The sequence below is a fragment of the Phodopus roborovskii genome, unplaced genomic scaffold (assembly GCF_943737965.1).
Source record: "Phodopus roborovskii unplaced genomic scaffold, PHOROB, whole genome shotgun sequence".
In the NCBI taxonomy this organism is placed as follows: Eukaryota; Metazoa; Chordata; class Mammalia; order Rodentia; family Cricetidae; genus Phodopus; species Phodopus roborovskii.
In genome coordinates this window covers 3,766,938-3,782,663 of record NW_026126412.1, presented here as the reverse complement: position 1 = coordinate 3,782,663, position 15,726 = coordinate 3,766,938, and the positions used below count along the sequence as shown (strand labels likewise).

Here is a 15,726-nt window from a genome sequence, read left to right as displayed (position 1 = left end):
CAGTTACCCTTAGGATTACCCTTTGTGTTAACTAATTCTATGAACACTGTAAGTACATGAATTTATATTTCTACCACTGATGTATCATATGGAATAATTTCACTGTTCTTTTTTTATTTTACTTTTTATAACCAAGTCCATTTAAATGAAAACAAACATTTATAGAGAATATTTGGGAATTTGGGCGTCATTCTTTCCAAACTACTTCCTGCTGGTAAGGGGCACTGTCATGGGGAATCTAAGAAGTGGTAGAATTTATATTTCTCCAACTAATGTATCATATGGAATAATTTCACCGTTCTTCCACCCCTCATAACCTATGTGACATTTCTTTCCCCTTTTCTTGTAAATATTTTTGTCTTTCCCTGATACCATATTGTTGGAATCCTACAGTTTATAATCTTTTTAGATTGCCTTATTTCACTTAACAAAGGGCCTCCTTGGTTCATCCATATAATTTCATGGCACGATTATCTTATTGATGAATGATATTCTATTGTATTGATATGCCACAGATTGTTTATTGACTCATCTACTGAAAAGCATCTTAGTTGCATCCAAATTCTGGTAATTATGAATAAAGTTGCTATAAACATTCATAGGCAGGTTTTTGTATGAACAAAAATTTTCACCCCATTTGGATAAATATCTGTAAGTCCAATTACTAGATTGTATGGTAAGACTATGTTTAGTTAGACAGTGCCAAACTGAATAGCAAACATGCTCTATCATTACACATTCCTAACAACAATGTACAGAGTTACTTTTGTGCTACATACTTTCTTGGGAGTAGTACTTTTAGCAGTTTTGGACTTTTGCCACTCTAATAAATGTACAGTAATATTTTGTTTTAATTTGCATTGCCATGGTGACATACTATTTTTTTGCATCTTTTTATATGCTTAGTCACATCTGTCATCTTTGGGAAGATATCAGTTCAGATACTTTATGTATTTTAAAATCAGGTTGCTTGTTCTGTTGAATTTCAAAGGATCTTTGTATATCTCAATATGAACCCATATTCATACATGTATCTTACAGTTCTTATTTTTGGTTTTTGTGTTTTTATCTTCTTTGTGAATAGAACTGTTTATTTAACAATTCCACATAAGAAACGTATGTTTCAGATATTTGCCATAGTTCAAGAAAATTTGCCATAACATCATGGTAACAAATGAAATAGAGAATGTTTAAATGTTTATTAATGAATACATAATTAAGTTGTGTATAACAATGGGAAACTCTTCATGATGTATAGCAAACATGAATATGACTAGCATATAGACTTCATAAAGATGTATATTTATAGGAGTGCTATATCTTATATACTTGCATCATTTTAATACTGGCAACAATCAACATCTTACTGCATATGTTTCCTATATATTGATATATTTATATGTTCATATATGTACATCTACTGTGTGTGAAACTTTCCTACATAGTTAAGTTTAACATGCTTCAACTTGTATATATTAATCACATCTAGAATGGTTAACACTTTTTTTCTTAAGTGTTATTCTAAGTGTTATTCTTTTGATGTGTATATGTGTGTGTGTTTTAAAGTGACATATTTGTATCATGCACATGCATGACCTGCCAAGGCCAGAAGAGGGCATTGGATTCCCTGGAACTAGAGTTACAAGCAGTTATGAGCTGCTCAAAGTGGGTGCTGGGAACTTAACCTAGGTCTTCCAGAAGAGCAGCAAGTGCTCATAATTACTGAGTCACCTCTCTAGTCCCAGCTTGTTCTTTTAGAATTAATGGTTCTGAATTTGTTTCCATCTCTTTGCGCAGGAAATGTTTGTTCATTTTCCTAACTATTAATACACAGAATCTTTGTATAGGATGACAACAATGTGTTATTCTAATATAAGAACATGTGTGGATGCAGTTTTTTCAAGAAAATAGACAAGTAGAAAAAAGATGCAGTTTCATCTTGAAAAAAATATATATATAAATATATATATATATAAATATATATATTAAAAGCTTTATGGTTCTCATAGTACTATTCCAAACCAATTTGTCTCAATACTCTATAAGAGCTCATAAAACTAGCTAATTTCAAGAGGTATTTACCATTGAAGCATAGTCTTTGCAGATCTATTTCTGGAAGTAACTGTCATTGTGGAGCTAGAGTGTAAGTACTAGTGAAGAAGTTATCTACCATCTTCTTAACATTTCACTCCCAAATACATTACATTTATCCAATAAACAATGTGTCCAGATGTAGAAACTATCTGCTTATCTCCAAGATGAGTATCTTTCAAGTGCTTATATTAATCTTTAAGATGTCATATCCCCACAAAATTAAAAGACTTTTAAGAAGCTTAACATTAAGTGCGAAAGTAAAAAGGGACATTTTTAGGCAGGATTAATAACACTGGATATATACTAATAAAATATTTTGTGGATACAACATTGCAACATTTTTATTTTTATTTGTAATTCAACCAATTGGTCAATCTCTAAAACAGTAAAATAAAATTCTATGAACTCTTTGAACAACTGGTGAATTATTGTACATACTTGAAATATATTGAAAATTCTGTACACACTTTATTGGCTACTGTTGGCTCAGCATTTCAAAGCATAGCTATTTGCATGAAATCAAGAGTGGCCTCTTTAAGCATGTGCCTAGATTAAGAACTTCAGAAGAGCACAGAGGGTCACAAGAGTGCCAGCTGCTCACTAGCTTCCCCTACAGAGTTCTCTGTGGTTCATTTTACACTTCTGGCTACTTTGCACACTGCCGCTTTGCTCTCTTTCACAGGGACTGGAGGTTGGCAGTACTTCCCTGTGACATCCACTTTCACACCCAAATTGGTCTTCATAGGTTCCCATTGTGTGCACTTCAAAGCAACTTGCCTTGTTGGCAGCACTGAGTGGGAAGTGCAAGTCTTTCTTTTCTTCAGTGCTCTTTTCTGGCTCACACGCAACCTCCCACCAAAAGCTGAATCTGTAGAAGAGACTACATCCAAGAGATAATACCATAACAAAGTATGAAGAGAAGCCCAGGTGGCCACCTTGCAAATTTCCAATGTGGAAGCCTTCGACCTCTCTGCCCAAGAAACAGCTAAAGTCCTAGAGTAATGAGCTTTAGAACCCTAGGAGCCTCTTTACCTTAACTACATACGCCTCCCTAATACAATCCCTTAACCATCTAGCTAAGGAACTCTTAGAAGCCACTTGACCCCTCTTAAGACCCCCTAAGAGTACAAACAATCTTTCAGAAGATCTGAAATCTTTGATTCTTCTGAGACAAACCCTAAGTGTTCTTCTTACATCCAATTGAAGCAGCCATTGCGCTTTATCGTTGCTGGTGCTAAAGAGAAACGAGGGCCAAGAAGCCTCCTGGCTTAGATAAATCTCAGATGCCACCTTTGGAAAAATTGAGGAACTGCCTGAGAACTACTTTATTCTGAAGGAGCATCAAAAATGCCCCCCCCCAATTAAACCTAAAGCATGTGTGTAAAAATACCATCACACACACACACACATACACACACACAGAGTATGGCATCATCAGTACAGTCAATCATTTTGATGATGAGGTCAGAAAAGCATCAAATCTGACCAAAACCAATTAAGTAGAACTACTAAATTTTTCTTTCTCATAAAAGATCCCTCTTGTTTCCACAAATTCTCTTGTTCACATTCTGATTACTAGGAGAACTGCCAATTTGGCTGAGTCTATAATACAATAGCAAGCATTAAAGTAGGAAGTCAAATGTTCGGGTAATTATTTTTATATTTTCTGTATGTGAGGTTAAGCATCTGGGTATTTTTTTAAACGTCTGGACAACTGGGCAAAACCTTTCCTTTCTTCTGATTGCTTGGATTATATAGTCATAAAAGGACACTTTTTTCCAAGCTAACAAAATACGCTCTAATGAAAACAAAGACTCTCTTTCCTCTCTCTCCCAGAAAGAGTTTCTAGCAAAATATGTACAACTAGGTACCCTTTGCTTTCCAAGATTGTTCAACTCAGGGCACCTTTTCCCTCCTAATTTGAGAAGCCAAAGCTTTTCATATGAACTGATTAACACTGACACACTCAAAGGAACATAGGATTTTCCCCCCCAACAATTTACTTTAAGATCATTCTTTATAGTCATTTATGGAACGTTGTGTAGGATCAAAACAATCCTGGTTTTCTTACACAAATGTAACCAAGACCAAAACCCAAACCCATGAATTTCAACATCAAAGAATGCATAAATCACAAGGGCCTACAGGATGGCTCCAGGCTCCGGGTGCTTGCTGCCAAACCAGTCAACCTCCATTCAATCTTTGGAACCCATATGGTAGAAAGAAAGAACCAATTCCTGCAAGGTGTTTCCCTGCTTCCACATGGGCACACACACGTGCATTCACACATACACACACACACACACATACACACACTTTCTGTTTTACTGTTTAACATTTCTAGATCATCACCATGAAGTGAAATTAGAGTGAAAAAGAGAAATTTTAATACATTAACTTCATTTATTTATTCAGAAAATCTGTACCAAATACATCCTAACAGCAGATATTATTTTAAGTGTTAAGGAGTTATTACAAATATTGTTGGAGCTCAAAAACATTTTGAAAAATTAAAGAATGCATATATCAAAAAGAGACGTACTACTGAGATACTACTTACACCTGTCACTTGGGAATTACTTCTAAATATTGAATTTGATAACCAGTAAGTATGGGTTGACAACAACTGTATATTATGATATGATTACAGATTTTTTTTTACTTCACATAATGAGTGTACAGAGTGTGCAAGTCTCAACAAGGCTCAGTCCTAATCTAATGCAGGAGAATAAGCCTTCCTTTTTTTTTTTCCTAAAACAAACAGCTAACATCTCTTCTTTAATTCTTGCCTATTTCAATTTTTTCTTACAATATTAGTCACATTACACAAAGCTTTCTCCCATAAATTGATACATATTGTCAAGAACTATACTAAGTAGCTAATGTCAATTCTTTGAGACCTTAACATATCACCAATAATTTGGAAGTCTTAGAGCTCAAAATTCTCTAAGTTCAATCAACTCCAATTAGATAACCAATTAATACTCTCATTATCTCCTAAGTAAGTCTACAAATCATACATTTAGTCATTTGCTTAAAGCATTTCCGGTCTTAAATTCTTGCTGGCATCAGAAATCTGTACTCTACCCTTATTTTGCTTTTAATGAGCTGAAATTTGGAAAAAGGATGGTTATAGGTTGTATGTAATTGGAATATGCCCCACAAGAGTTTATATGTTAGGAGTTTGGCCTTCCAGATGGTAATAAAAGAATGTAGGACATTGAAGAGAGTGAATGCAGTATGTGGGTATCCGCAGTATGTGGGAGGGTCCTCACATGAGTCAGCATATGTTTGGACTTTCTCCAAAACTTTGAAGTAAATAAACACCATTCCTTTCTACAGTATCCAGGCTCAGAAAGTTTGTTACAGTAATAGAAAATGAACAAATACAATGATCTATATTACTTACTTTATAACAGTGTTACCTAAAGTTAACCTCAAAGATAGAAAACCATTTAACATAAAGGGAACATAAAACAAACTTCATCACCAGTCACCACCTTTTCTAATACACAAGTAAAAGTAAATAAAGAACTACAAAACTACATATATAGAGAGGCTAGAGATTTATTTTTCTTAGAATCAGACTTTGCATGTTAAAATTTTAGATAGTTAATCCTCATCTTCCTAAATTTGTTTTGAAGATGTAGTCACTTTTTCAGAATGCCACAGGTAGTTGTGAATAATTTGAAAGCCCTTAAAATATACATAAGACAATACTGTATGTTGACCATTGCCTTTGACATCTACTCGTATTGTCAGAAACACTATTTTAACCTACATGGTAAAATGTTCTTCAGAGAATTTGTTTCAACTACCTTAGAATAAAACATTACAAAATTACAATGAATATTTGTAATAACTCACATTTGTTGATGGATGATTATATCTTTTAACTATCTTACGTATGACCTAGTATGATAGGTCACATTTAATTTTCACATTTCTCACAATAACTAGTTGATTGATGATTATATCATTTCTAGAAATTTGAATCAGATGTATCTGACCCTGCACAAAGGGAACCGGTGTATTTCTCCAGGGTGAGAGAGCTCTGGACTATGGAGAAGAAACAATGGTGGGGGAGGTTATATGGCTGCTTGCAGCAAGAACACGGGTGCAACACCACCACCCCTGTTTAGTCTTCAAGAGGCCAGATACAATTTTAGCCAAGGGCAACTAACTAACCAGAACAAATTTAGAAAGTTTCGTCCATTAAAATAAGGACTCTCAAAGTGCAAACAAACAAACAAAACAAACAACAACAACAAAAAAACCCACACTGTATGTTGTGCTGAATATTAATCTAAACAACTTCTTCATGTACTTCTTTCAAATAATGGTACAGATTTCAAGTGGCAGGGAGCATTCAGAGAAAAAGTGTCAATGCATGATTAACTAAAGGGCACGTACCTGGAGAATTCCTGGGCATCTTAAGCAATAAAAACGTTTCTTCAAACAGTTCCTGGATGTTGCTTTCCAGCTTCAAAAAGGATTGTGTTAGCTGTGATAAGAATTTGAGTTCATCTAAGGAGAGAGAAGAGCGTCTTGTCTTCTGTGGGCATGTAGGGCTCACTGTGAAGAAAAGATGGACACTGTTGCACATTTTACTGACTCCTTTTGAAAGTGTCAGAGCAATTTCTTTCATCTTATATACCATAAATTGACAATAGCTTCATAATTTAGACAAATTTGTTCATTAAGAAACATACATAAAAATCTCCTAGGAGAGTCATCTCTTTCAAGAAGCTAGAGATAAATAACATCTTTGATGCAATTATGGCAAATAATTAGCTTAACTCAGAGTTATAAACAGGAATTGTTCTGTTATAAAATTGACATCTTATACAACTGTAATTTTTTAAGTCTAGCATAATTTGACTGATTATGAGGACATATCACACAAATTCAAATTAAGGGACATTTTGCAAAATAGATTGGCAGTACCTTTCAAAAATATTTGTGCCAGAAAATCAAGCCCCCAAAATGTTACAGTATAGACACTTCCAAAAGACATAAAAAGTGAAGCCATTGTTTGAGTAACATTTTACTTTACTATAAGGAACATTGTGCTAACAATATCTACAATCCAACTCTGTTCTCACATGCTTCTTAATTTCTTGGTTTAATAATGAACCGTACTTATGAAAAAGATACTTTTCATTTGAGACTATGTATTCTGCAGAATATAAGAATAAATGTTCACCATGTGCTCTTAATTAAAAGAATAGTATTGGGAAAAAATTAGGAGGAGGGGAGGGAGGCAGAAAGTTAAATGAGGAGCCACAAAATGTAGACTTGTGTATTTGAGTACTCTGGATACTAAGAAAATCAGCAGTTTTCCCTGGTATTCAGACAGCTTTCTTTATAAATACAAAATTTAAAACATAAAAAAATCTAAAGAACAGATATAACTCCTCAAACTATTCTGTATGTTACTTTCATATCATTAAAGAGAAACAAATCAATGTGGCAAATGTGTGCAAACTACATATATAACTACATAATCCATGGAGCTATATTTAAAATTCACTCTTATCTGAAAAATTGTGGTATATATTTTACACATACAAATACAACTCCTCGGAGTCATATTGCTAATCAAATCACACTTCCATTTAATTACAATAGAAAACAGGAGTAGAGATGAATTTCTGTATTAGGCACCTATAATTTCAATTTGTTGTGTTTTAGAAATGTATCACCAGATGGTACTTCTGACTATATATTCAGGGATTTAAAGAATCTTTCTTTTTATTATTTCCATTTCTTGAAACATATTTAAAAGGATTAATTGTAATTAGAAAATTTATAATCTCAGTATAAGCATCTGGTGATTTCAGCAGAAAAACATGAAGGGTGATAATCAGAAATGGAAAGGAGCTGATAAGGTCACGTGAAAACACATATTGCTTTCATCACGTGTTTAGAAGGAAGGCTTCAGAAACTTACAATTTTACAGGTAATCCATTTGACTCCAGTTAAAAAGCTAAGACACTGGCACCAAGTTTAAATCATTGAGGACCAACCAAAACTATCACTTTATTTTGACAGGTGATCTGAGACTCTATCTACAAATTACAACTGTGGGATTAAGTCCTATTCCTAAAAATCAAAACCATCTATCACTTTCTTCAAAAACTCCTAATTCATCCCCACATTAAACATCACCACACATTTAAAAAGTCTCAAATAGCTCATCTTCTCCTATGAATGTTTTAGAAAAATGCAGAAGCACATAAACTGTACAAGCAGCATATGTAACAAAAATTTTCCTAAAACACTATGCTCCAAAAAAAGGAAGAGAAAATATGAATATAGCATGACTCATATTATTGAGAAATTTCTTATTAGGCTGTTTGTTGTGCATATGTGTGCATGTTTATGCACTTGTGTGTACAAGGAAACTAATGGTCAACTTGGGCGGCATGAGGGAGCTGTTTACTATGTGTAGTAATAGTCTCTCTCACAGGGATCCTAGTTTAGGCTTGGCTGTAGTGTTGTCCTGAACACCACCAGAGCTTGCTTTTAAGCTTTACTTATGCAAAAAGGGGACTAGTAACATTTTGAAGTCCTCACATATTTTAAAAACAAGGCCCAAATCCTTTAAGTATCCTTCCTAATGATTCATTAGGCATTTGGGTTTAATGATATGGAATTAAACATAGTTAGAAGCATTTATCTGGCTCAAATAGAAGTTTAAGGTATTGCAAATGTTTACAGAATACGCAACAAAGCCACTTAAGCAACATCTTCAAGAGCTGAAACACTATAGCCTAAATGTCAGTAGACTAAAATCATGTAGGGCTCCTGGATTCTCCATGAAGAGGATTTACTTTCATGACTGGGAGTTACAAGGGCCTTGTATTGTAGACATACAACAGTATTAAAAGCAAGTCCCTTTTAATTCAATGACTCGTTATAACACAGGCCCAAACAGTATGTATGACCTAAATCTAATCATTCTTGTCCCAAAGAAGCAATGATTACCGAGAAGCCTCATTAATTAGTAGGTCCTTATTTCCTACCATTCTCAGACCAGAATTCTCCCAAGGGGCATTGCGAGGCTTCCTAATTTATGGAGAAAATAATTCTGTGATAAATTCATTTTGTGAAAGGCCAATTAAAGCAAAATTAAACACAAAGGATGGAATTGCATATCCCCAAACTTACTTATTTTCTCCACACTATCTCACAGGACCTGTGTCCTAATCACCACACTTTAACTCAGGAATTCTCTCACTATGCTTCCTAGACTCCCCCTAGTAACCAGAACAGGACAGGATGTCTTTTATATTGACAGAAATTTCTTTTATATTGTTCTTAATTATTCTCTTCCTCTCTTCTTTCAATGATATTAGTTTATTTTCTTCAAACCACCTGCTCAGAAAACCTCATCTGACTATCACAAGGTGTTATCCTTCCCAAACTAAGCCAATTTAGCATTTATTTATTCATTAAATTATTGGTTTATTTAATCAGTTATTTAAATCACAATTTAAATATTGTGAGAGCAGGAAAACTATCCTGCTCTCAGTGAAGTTTAGGCACATATGATTATACACAAGGAACTACGACATTCAATCTACCCTGCCAACCATTGCTCTTTGTATTAATAGCCATTGTTTTGTTTATGTAATGAACATGAATAACATGCACAGAATACATTAATTCTGACTAAATATCAATATTACAAGGAAAAAATAAAATTTTCACTTGAACTAAGACTTAATCATCAAGGCTCAGTGATTGCAAATGATAATAAGGGTTAGGTAGTTATTCTTCCTCTAGTATTCTAATAATTTCTTTCCTAAAATGCAGCATGAAATCCTGTCATTTATTTTTATTTTTAATTCATTATTTTATAATATCGTGAAAAGTTTACAAACTAAATGGTTCTCAAGTGTTTTTGGCCAGGGAACACCAGGCAATTTTCCAACAAACCTATTCACTTTTGAGAATTTTTAGGAAAGGAGTGTCCTTCTGTAATAACTATGTGGCTTTTTCTTCCACTGGTAGACCTCTCACTGTGATTTCGTGACTGATATTGATAGGTATTCCTTTCCTCTTGTGACCCGTTGCTATTAATGTTATCAATGCATGTTTTTAGAGACACTTTTGAAAATTAGTGAGTATATCCTAAATTCTCCTAAGACTGTCTTGTGGGAAAATATCCGCAAAATCTGTTTGAGGGCTAAAGGAAAACATCTGAGGACCATGTATGGCTCAAAACGAAAGGGATAGTCCAGGAACCTACTGAGCATGTGCAATGGGTAGTGGTAAACACCCAGCACTGCAAATAACTAGGATAAGAGTAATCACAGTCCCAATAATCATTTAAAAATAATAGTAAATGAATTTTAGTTTGCTGGGGTAGGTGATACTAGCCTATAAATCCCTGTACTGAAGAGATGCTGGCAAGGAGATTGTGAATTCAAGTTCAAGGCAATTCTGAACAAAATAGCAAGGCTCTTCTCAAGACAACAAACATACAGAATCCTTTGTGTTGGAAAATTACTCACTAGGTATCACTAGAGGTAGGTTATGATCTTAGAAATTGAAAAGGTGATATTGTATAATAGAAAAATAACTTTTAAGAAAATTCTTTTAATTCATGTGCAAATTTTTAAAATTTTAGGTTAGTATACAAAGTATGGATTTCATCATAGCATGTCATTCCTTTCCTTCCTCCATGTGGCCTTTGTTTGGGATCAGTGAGGAAGGAGGGTGGATAAGAACAGAGTATAAACACACACACACACACACACACACACACACACACACACACCTATAAAAAGGCCAAAAGAAACCCATTCTTTTCCCTTTTATGCTAACTTAAAGTTTACTGTTAAAATTGTATCTTCATTATTTCTAGGAAAAAAATATGGTGCAGGTGAAGGAAACTTTAAAAAGAACATCTCATGAAATTGCCATGAGCAAAAGAAACCTTGTTAGAAAAATAAACAGTAGAAGCTTATTTTTACAAGTGTGTATTATGTGTGTGTGCATTCACTCGTGTGTGTGTGTGTGTGTGTGTGTGCTCATGTTAAAGTGTTTGCAGCTGTGAGCATGTGTGCATGTTCATGTGTACCCATGAATGTGAGGCCAGAGTAAAATCAGTCTCAGGAATGTTGTTTGCCTTATTAGAGGAAGCCATATTGGTCTTCAGCTCAACAATTAGGCCAGGCTAGCTGGCTAGCAAGCCCCTTGGGTTCTTCCTCTTTCTGACTCCCCAGAGCAGAATTTAAAACCTGTGCTGTCACACTTGGCATCAGGTCTGATGGAACTTGTGTTCTCACACTTGTGAGACAAAATTGCAGAGATTATCTCTCTCTCTAGCTCTTGGTAAAAGTTCTTCAGAGACACTCTCAGAAATATAAAAATATTTTCGCGAGGCCAGAAACTGTCCAGTATTTTCATTTGTTTCAGGATCCAGCACAATCACTTACACAAAGCTGAGACTAAAAAGAAGTTGTTTTTAAAAGAAAGCAATCTCAATTATCCAAGATAGAGCTGGCTTTGATTGAAAACAAATAAAGGTATTTTTCAAAACAATAAACATGTACATTGGCAAATAAAGAAAATTATGATACTCTATGAAAATTACAGTATTCTGTTTGACAAAGCTATCTAAAAATCAACCTCTAGTAAGTAAATACATGAAAAACAATATAAAAGAAATGGAATAAAAACCAGACATGATATTGCCCTACTATTTACTATAAAATATAATTTAGTATGTTTAAAATATTTAATTTTTCCTTACAAGAAATAACTGGTTATTTAAAACATACACAAGGTATGTTAAATTTTGCCCTAAAATTAAATTTATCTATGTGTATACACACATATATAAAGTATATATTTATGCAAATATATCTATGGATATATTATTATAAAGAATGCAGATTATAGACTACATATTTAAAAGCACTTTTGTTTACTGTCTAGTAGACAGATATTAATCCCACTGTCTTCTAGTAAAATGTAGGACACTGGAAATCGATCCAGAGAAATATTAGGCCTCCTCCCATTGATCTGCAGCAAGCAGCCTTTGGAAAAAAAATATCAAGCTCCAGCTAAATCAGATGAAACCATAGAAATACAGGTAAGGCTGAAAGCACATATTATTTTCCAAAACCATTAGCAACAGAATTCTTGTTAATAGTAGCATTATGATACTGGAGAAAAATGAGAAGCTGCAAAATCAGATAATCTGAGGCTGGTGGATCAGTATAATAGGATGAAAGGCACACATTTCAGTTTTCCCAAGAACGAACATTAGCCACCCTGTTATTGACTGTAAATGGATCCATTTTCAGTGAGAAGGTTTTCTCAGTCCACCAGACAAGTGATGTAAAAAGAGGTGACACACAGATGCTATTGAAAGTCTTATTATTCCGGATGAAATTCATGACATAATCCAAATGGAATATATTTGTTCCAGTAAAGAAAACTTTTAAACAGTATTATAATATGAAGTCAGCAGGGACTGCATAGGGGCAGATAATGAACAGTACTTTCCCCAGTACCAAAGTTACCTCCTGAGAGCAGGTGGAACTTGGAGCCCACTAAGTGGCTACCAGAGGTCCAAAGGATCATTGGGCTTCCTTCAATGCTGGCTTCCTTGAAACCACAGCAGGGGAGAAGCCCAATGAAAACATCACAACCCAGAGTTTCCAAAGGATTTTCTTTGTCATGTAAGTAGCTGGAAATGCCATCACAGACCTGTAAAGAAGTGCTTTTTACATGTGCAAACAAGGAAAGCCCTTCCTCTCTGGCTTCCCTTCACATTTTATTATGAGATCCATTGCTATTTCTAGTAAGGCTCCTTGAAGGAAACTTGTGAGATGGCTAACATATGGAATCTGAGTTCAAAGCCAGGCACTACCTCCTGCTAACTGTGCAACATTAGAAGGGTTATTGAGCCTCTTTGTGACTTGGTAGCTCATGAGGTTTTAATGGAATTATCACATTAGAACTGTACCTGAATGCAGGAAGTCTACACACTTTAGATATTATTGTCGCCTCCTCTGAAAAGCCTGCACCCACACCAAGGTAGAAGGGCTCTCGTGCTCTATACACCTCACACATACTTTCATATACACATTTACTATGTCACGTTATATTTGCTCAATTGAGAGCTATTAAAACTCTAATCTACTTATACACAGGGTTCTTTTTTTCTTCACAATTACATTTCTATTATCCATCAGAGTCTACACAAATGATTTCAAAAATGACACGAGTGACTGTCAAAGACAAAATGAATTATTTTAATTCATTTAAGGATGTCTGAAATGGCATAAGGAATCATTAGTTTACAGTAACCTAAAATTAGATATAGTACATATAAACGTGCATGCACGTGGGTGTACTTTTTTTCTTGTTGTTGTTTGGTTGGTTGGTTTTCTAAAACAAGGTCTCATCACATAGCTCTGCCTATCTGAAACTCACTATGTACACCATTCTGGCCTCTAACTCACTGAGCTCTGCCTGCCTTTGACTCTCAAGTGCCAGGATGAAGTTATGTTGCTTGGGTGACAATGAGCCTCCAAGAGCCATGGATTATCTAATCATCTCCAGCACCAGGCATGGGAACCTAATTCCCAACTCCTTCTAATTACTTATCCTTACAAACACAGGTCACTGAAGCTTTTGTGCTTCACTAAAGAAGCTCCTCTCTGCAGAAGGTGTAGACTATTACAGAAAACCACAACTGGTCAAAAAGCAGGGAACAACTGACTGTGTGATCCTCATTCACAATGGATACATATACAACACAACTTCTGCATTCAAGGCTCAGGGAACATCACTGACGAGCCCGCAGAAGGATTGTAAGAGCCAGAGGACCAGGAAACCTGCTGTGAGATTGTGTCTCCTAGGAATGGCTCGAGATTGCTTTGTTCATGATACCTCAACAACATGGTTGCCTAGAAAGACCCGCACAGTGACAACACCAATAGGCACACTGTCAGGGAGAGGGAATTCTCACAGGGCTTTACCCCTAGGCAAATAAACACAGGCAAAATCAACAGCTGAGAAAAGGAGTCAGTCTTCCCAGGGATGTGCCCCTTGATTGATTATCCAGTTCCAAGTGGTCAGTTCTGAAATCATATATATATATATATAAGCTACTGACCAGATTCAGCAGGTTATATTTGTATATTCATGTGTATATATGTACATATGCACATACACCAAATAATAAGTAAAGGATAAGAGGCCATGAATTTGACAGAGAGTAAGTGGTAGAGAAAGGACATAGAAGATGCTGAAGGGAGAGAAGAAAAAAGGGTAAGTTATGTAATTATATATTAATTTTAAAGAAACTATATTTAAAAATTTTTGAAGTTAAAGAAATGTGGCTATATTCCCATTATAATTACGCCACTTTACTAAAATAATGGGAAATCATATGGACAAAATCTTTAATAGTCACATCTATTCATATAATTTCTATACACTAATTTTAAATTAATTGCTACGTACAAATCTTTTATCAAAGTGTTTCATATTAATTGTCACGTAGGAATTTATTTTTAATATAGAACTTCTCTGTATAGCTTTGGCTGTCCTGGAACTTGCTCTGTTAATCAGGGTGACCTTGAACTCACAGAGATCTGCCTGCCTCTGCTCCAGAGAGCTGGGATTAAAGATGTGCGCCACCATGCCTGGCTCTCATGTAGGAATTTCCATAAGAAAGATTTGAAAGAAACAATCATAAACAGTGCACTACATTTCCCTGTGAGTATTTAAGCATTGCCATTTAATTTACTGTATTGTCCTCGAGGAAATAACAGTGAATGAAGGTGCTATCCCAAGACATTCCTTTGCAGATCTACCATACCAAAACTTTATAGTACTGTTTTGTTTGTTTATGATTATCCGTGTTCATCATCTTTTCAGATTCCAAAGTAGGTCAAAAAGTTGTGCATCTACATCCATAGAAACAGTGCTGGACAGATAATTCTAAGAAATATCCAAAAGATCTAATTATCTTTGTCTTTCTGTTTCCTGACTTGATTTGTCTGAGTTTTCTAAAGTTTCGAATATGGAGACTTGGCAGTCACTACTCTCTTTGCAAAACTAAATCAAGTTCAGCCTTTACCTCATAGCTCCTTATTGCTGTTCCCAAGTCATAGAATTAAATGTCTTATTATTTTTAAGTAGAGTACTCTTAACAGACAGCAGGCTTTGGATGGGGAACAAAATAACGAATGGCCCCATCCTTTCTTGAACTTTAGACAAACACACAAATTGGACAAAGTGGCAACTAATTTCATGGTGGCAAATGACTCTAAAATGTTCTCTTAGAAAAAGATGAATTGTTAACATAGTTCAAAACTATTCTTTCTTTTACATTTATTTAATTTGTTGTTGTTGTTGTGTGTGTTGTATATTGTATGTGCACTGTGTACATTCCTGAAAGAACACGTGTAGGCTAGATATCAATGTTGGCTGTCTTCCTCTGTCTCCACCTTGGTTTTTTGAGACTAGTTCTCTTACTAAAATTGCTGTTCACTGATTGGCTAAGAAAGCTGCCCAGTAATCTCTGGGTTTCCATTTATTTAGTCCTGGGGTTGTAGGCACAAACCATGGCGCATGACACATGACTTTTTTGTGGGGTCC

At 35.0% G+C, this 15,726-nt stretch overlaps 1 protein-coding gene across 1 annotated transcript in view; it reads right to left on the bottom strand.

Moving 5' to 3' along the window:
- Kiaa0825 (KIAA0825 ortholog) overlaps positions 1-15,726 on the bottom strand; it is a 404,739-nt gene that overhangs the window by 323,024 nt on the left and 65,989 nt on the right. Inside the window, exon 5 of the mRNA XM_051182787.1 lies at positions 6,508-6,669. Coding sequence (XP_051038744.1) covers positions 6,508-6,669 — 162 coding nt within the window. The remainder of the gene's footprint in view (positions 1-6,507; positions 6,670-15,726) is intronic.